Raw genomic sequence first — 5368 nt, forward strand, 5'->3', positions numbered from 1 at the left:
GGCCAGTGCTGTTCATGGGTCTTTCTGTGGGCCTCATAGCAGTGCCTGCTGCTCCTCACTGGGTTAGGCATGATGGCAAATGAACACCTATTGTACAGGAAGATGATCCCTACCGGATGGGAGTTTCCACAATCTCAGGGAACACCACAGATTCACCCAGAAAACAACTAGGGCCGCATGAGGGCGCCAGAAGGTATGTGGGTTGGAAAAATTAGACACCCAAAGGTCAAGGCCTAGAAACAGGCGCCCAATTTCAATAGGCGGAAAAGACAGCCTCTATGTCTGGGTCACCTCCCTTCTGGGGACAGATCCTGCACTCAAGACCACCCCTTGTGCATGGCACTCCAGCTGTGTCATCACCAGTGCAGTCAACAAACACTGATTGACCTCTGATGTTGAATGGCATCAATTAATATGTATTTGAGCACTTCCCATGCATGGAGACTTCCCTTAGCTCCTGACACGTTTTGCCTCATTTATTCCTGGCAACAACCCTGTAGAAGGTATTATTGTGTCCTTTTTGTTAGACAAAGAAACTGAGGGTTAGAAACGCCCAAGGCCACACACTGACTAGGCTAGAATTCAAACCAAGAATTGTAGGACAACAAAGTTCAGTAATAACTCACTTGGCTGTGCTGTCTTTCACATACCTGCTTAGTGCAGCTGCTGCAAGGGCAAATGCAACCAGGATCTTGCCCTCAGAGGCTCATAGTCTACTTGAGTTGAGCAGGCAAGCAATACAGCTACAGTACTAGGTGGGAAGTAATAAGCGACATGGATGTCCTTTAGTAATACGTGCTGCAAGTTCAGATTCGAGAGAGATGGCTTCCGGCTACGCAATCAGGGAGCATGCTTCCTTGGAGGTGGTATTTGAACAGAACCTTGCTTGGAGAACAGCTTTTGACTCATGGAGTCAAGGGTGGGGAAGCGTTCCACTAGGAGGGAACAGCTTGAGCAAAGTCAATGAGGCAGGAACAGACACGTCGCTCAACTATAGACATATAAAACATACTGTCTTCTTGGAGATCCAGTGCCCAGTATTCACAGGGCAGGAAGCCTTCCTGCCCCGCAACAACTGGAAAAACCACGCTCCTGGGGCATCTGTCCTTCCTGGAGTTGATTTGCAGACAGGAAGCCTCCAAGAACTGGAGCTGACTGGGAAGGTGCAGCCCGGAGGCGTGGGAGTCAGTGTTCGGCACCCTAAGTGGTGCAGCCTCACCAGCTAGGACTTGAACTTCCCTCGAGACTCTACACTAGTCCTTGTCAATTCTGGTAGTGCCACTACATCCCACTCCGTGGATGTGGGGGCGTGGTCCACATGAGCTGGGACCAATGGGAAGGGAAGCAAAGACTAGAGCCCCGCCCCCGACGTGACGCAACTACCCCAGACACAAGCTTCACAGCAGAGGCCCCAGTCTTTGCAGTGGCTGTAACAAAACCCAGACTCCCAGGTCTGGGCCAATGGAGGCGATTTAGACTAGAGCTGGACCGGGTCTGTCAAAAGCCCTACTCGGCAGCAGCGGTGGAGTCCAGAAGGAGTGCTGGTGCCGCAGAGCTGCCTCCCCGCCCCCGCCGGGATTTATTGAGTATTTGGACTGGACAATTAAGTGGCCCTGATGATGTTACCAAGCCCGGTCACCTCCACCCCTTTCTCAGTCAAAGACATTTTGAACCTGGAGCAGCAGCAGCAGCAACAGCACTTCCACGGCGCTCACTTGCAAGCGGACTTGGAGCACCACTTCCACTCGGCACCCTGCATGCTGGCCGCTGCCGATGGGACGCAATTTTCTGACGGAGGGGAAGAAGACGAGGAGGAAGAGGGCGAGAAACTGTCCTATTTGAACTCACTGGCCACAGCCGACGGCCACGGGGATTCGGGGCTCTGTCCCCAGAGCTATGTCCACACAGTCCTGCGAGACTCGTGCAGCGGGCCTAAGGAACATGAAGAGGAGTCTGAGGTCTTGAGGGACCGGAGCCAAAGTGAGTAGGGCGGGGGGAGGAAATGCACCCACACATCTGGAGCAATGGCGGAATGCCCGCAAACAGCCCACGAACCTTACAAGCATATGTGCCTGCCCCTTTACCCTTTGGCTGGGGTCATCCCTCGCCCTGGTCAATGACAACTCTGCAAAAAGCAGGTGCCTGAGAGGGAGCTGGGGTGCAGGGAAAAGGACCAGATGACCCTGACAACTGCTTCTCCCAGAGAGGGGTCTAGGCAGCACCCAAGGGAAGGCAAAGTAGTTATTGCTGCCCTGATGCTGGTAAGCAACAGGGGCTCAGCTGCTGGGTCCAGGCAACTCCCTGTATTTTTGCTCTTTCCAAGAGCTAGAGGGGCAACAACCTGAATCTTTTCTACTTTCTCTCTAGCCTGAGATGAGTTCTCTGATGCCAGAGCTAGGGTCCCTCTTCTCAGAAAAGAGGGTCCAAGCTGGTTGTGTCTGCAGGGCCCACAGGGCGCAGGAACTTTGGTAGAGACCAGCAGAGTGGTTTCCTCACCTCTCTCCTTGGAGCTCAGCGTTCTCACACCCACAGCATCGGCAGAGAGGGAGGAGATAGGGGATAGTTGGAGAGTGCACAGAAACACAGTCCATTAGGCAGAGCAATCACGCCCCTGAGGCGCCAGCCTTAAAAAAAAAAAAAAATTGCAACATTTTGCTTTGTGTCCCAGACTAAGCGGCTGTGGGTCGAGGGAAAACCGCGCTGAACTTAGTCGGAGATCCTAGCCACTCTCATTGATGGGAGGTGATTTGGGTAGGGAAATCGGATAACTGAATAAAACCTCCAAGGGAATGTTTGTTTCTGAGGGTACACAGTCTAATCTCTTTCCCCGAGAGATTTGATGTGGCCAAAACCAAGGCCTATGCTCTGACAGCTCCATGGGCCTAAAACCAACACGAAACTGTCTAAATCAGTGAATCAAACTTCTTTTTCTCTCTAAAGTAGCGCAGACATCATCGCACAGATGTTTAGCTGTGAGCATGTAGTCTTTTAAAGAGCAAAAACCAGTCCCTGGGCAACGCACGAGCATTACACTCAGCCACTTCTATCGGAAAGATTTCCGAGTAACTCTCGCACACCGGTCCCCAGATATCAACATGCCTCTCACCTTCAGCTGTCCGTGACGGAATGGAAGGCAAGCAAGTTTGCAAATACTGTAGTTATTATGTAGTTGCAAACCTGCATCCTGAAAATAGTCATTAGCACGCTGAGCCACACATTTAATACAGGGTAATCTCTTTTCTCAGATGCTCAAGTTCTAAATAAACGCGTACTAACTATCCCTCGGCATGGAACGTGCCTCAAGGGCGTTCTGACTGTACTTGGGCGGTCACAGGGTCCCAAAGTGCCAAGAGCCATAAACTTTTCCTACCGCGCTCTCCGTACTGCTATCAAATGGGGCCACAGTGTTTTAGGATCGGAGCTGCCGCGAGGCCCGGAACATCTTAAGAGACGCTGTTGTTTTGCTTCTTCTGCAGAAAGCTGCCCGCTGAAGAAGCCTCTGGAAGCGGCCGGAGACTGTAAGGTGGCAGAGGACAGCGAGAGGCCGAAGCCACGAAGCCGCCGGAAGCCCCGAGTTCTCTTCTCGCAAGCCCAGGTCTTCGAGCTGGAACGCAGGTTCAAGCAGCAGCGGTACCTGTCCGCGCCTGAGCGCGAGCACCTCGCCAGTAGCCTGAAGCTCACGTCCACGCAGGTGAAGATCTGGTTCCAGAATCGCAGGTACAAGTGCAAGAGACAGCGGCAGGACAAGTCTCTGGAGCTCAGTGCGCACGCTCCCCCACCGCCGCCGCGTCGCGTGGCCGTGCCGGTGCTCGTGCGGGACGGCAAGCCGTGCGTCACGCCCGGCGCGCAAGCCTACGGTGCGCCCTACAGCGTGAGCGCGGGCGCCTACTCCTACAACAGCTTCCCCGCCTACGGCTATGGGAACTCGGCCGCGGCCGCCGCCGCCGCCGCCGCTGCTGCCGCCGCCGCTGCGGCCTACAGCGGTAGCTACGGTTGTGCGTACCCGGCTGGAGGCGGCGGAGGGGGCGGGGGCGGTGGGGCCTCTGCGACGGCCGGGGCCATGCAGCCCGCCTGCAGCGCGGCCGGGGGCGGCCCCTTTGTGAACATGAGCAACCTGGGCGGCTTCGGCGGCGGTGGCGGCGCCCAGCCGTTGCACCAGGGTGCGGCGGCCGGGGCAGCTTGCACGCAGGGCACCTTGCAGGGAATCCGGGCTTGGTAGGGCCACAGCGGTGGGCGCCCCACCGCAGCCTGGCGCAGCGGGACTGAAGCGCGAGAAAGGCTGGGTCCAAGGGCCAGGTCCACTCGTTAAAAAAATAAAATAAACGTCTCGCTCATCAGAGCCCGGGAGCGTAGCTCACACAAGGCCTGAGAAAGTGGACCCAAGGGCGAGGAGGATGCCCTGGATGGGTCGCGGAGACTGTCTCCGAAGCAGAAAGGCCAGATAGGTGCCTGGGAGGACGAAGGTCCCAACGTGGCCCTTAAGGGAGTGCGAGAGGCTGGGAATCTGGCTGCCGTTTGTTTCTGCCAAAGCGAGAAGGCTTCTCTCCCTCGGCCTTCCCGTGGCCTCCTCGAAACGCGGGCGGAAACCCCAAGGCCAAAAAAGAAAAATTGCATGAAGGAGAGAAAAACGGGCGTCGTGGCTTGAGAAATCCCCAGGCCCTACGGACCCTCTGACCCCTTGCGGGCCCGGAGCGCCACATTACAGTCGATTTTCCTCCCCCCCCTCCCCCCCCCCCAACCGCCTGCCCTCAGCAGCAGAATCTTCGGCCGGAATCTCTGCATTGTCAGGGGTCGTAGAACTCTTCCAGAAAAACAGCGGAGCGAAATCAAAAGTTGGGGGGCGCTGAACAAATCCAGGACCTGGTGGCCTGTGGGAGGTGTTACCGGGTTCCTTTCTGTTTCGTATTCTGTATTCAGCACATATAATATATATAACTGCATCCACATGCCGTGTACACACCCGCTGCCATACACTACAGGACTCAATAAATAAGGTGCAATATTTCCGAACCGTCGGCCGGCTACAGACTTTGTTTGGCGCCCCCAGAGTGGGGAGGAACCCTTTGAATATGAGCGCGGAAGGTGTAGGTGGGTCAGGGAAAGTAGTACTCGTCGGGTGACCGCAGGCCTGTTCTGCCCTGCGCCAGTCCCCAAGCTGCAAATCTGGGCTCCTCATGGCTTTGTTCAATTTCTTTTTACTCTTGTGGGGAGGATAGGTCCGAGACTTGGGGCCTTTTACCCCACCCCCCATTTTTACCCAGATGCTTGGGCTAGTGCCCGAGCCCTGGTTAGATCAAGGCTTAGCGTCTGTCCCACCTCGTGAGTCGCCGGGAAAAGAAAACCTCGTCCCAAGCCCAGCCCAGCCGTA

General features: G+C 55.6%; 1 protein-coding gene across 1 annotated transcript; it reads left to right on the plus strand.

The window, feature by feature from the left end:
* The first annotated feature begins 1206 nt into the window (after positions 1–1206).
* Positions 1207–5015, plus strand: NKX2-3 (NK2 homeobox 3). The gene is made up of 2 exons (XM_045854390.1): positions 1207–1980; positions 3477–5015. The coding sequence occupies exons 1-2, from the start codon at positions 1617–1619 to the stop codon at positions 4217–4219; spliced, it is 1107 nt and encodes a 368-aa protein (XP_045710346.1). The 5' UTR covers positions 1207–1616; the 3' UTR covers positions 4220–5015.
* The last annotated feature ends 353 nt before the right edge of the window (positions 5016–5368 follow it).

This window comes from Phyllostomus hastatus, unplaced genomic scaffold (genome assembly GCF_019186645.2).
Source record: "Phyllostomus hastatus isolate PE091 unplaced genomic scaffold, TTU_PhHast_1.1 phas_scaffold_1066, whole genome shotgun sequence".
NCBI classification, from domain to species: domain Eukaryota; kingdom Metazoa; phylum Chordata; class Mammalia; order Chiroptera; family Phyllostomidae; genus Phyllostomus; species Phyllostomus hastatus.

What these genes read in the sequence shown, in the direction of transcription:
- NKX2-3 (XM_045854390.1), top strand. Translation starts at nt 1,617, where the DNA reads ATGATGTTACCAAGCCCGGTCACCTCCACCCCTTTCTCAGTCAAAGAC. An exon ending in CTTGAGGGACCGGAGCCAAA is followed by an intron (nt 1,981 to 3,476) that starts GTGAGTAGGGCG and finishes CTTCTTCTGCAG; the next exon opens with AAAGCTGCCCGCTGAAGAAG.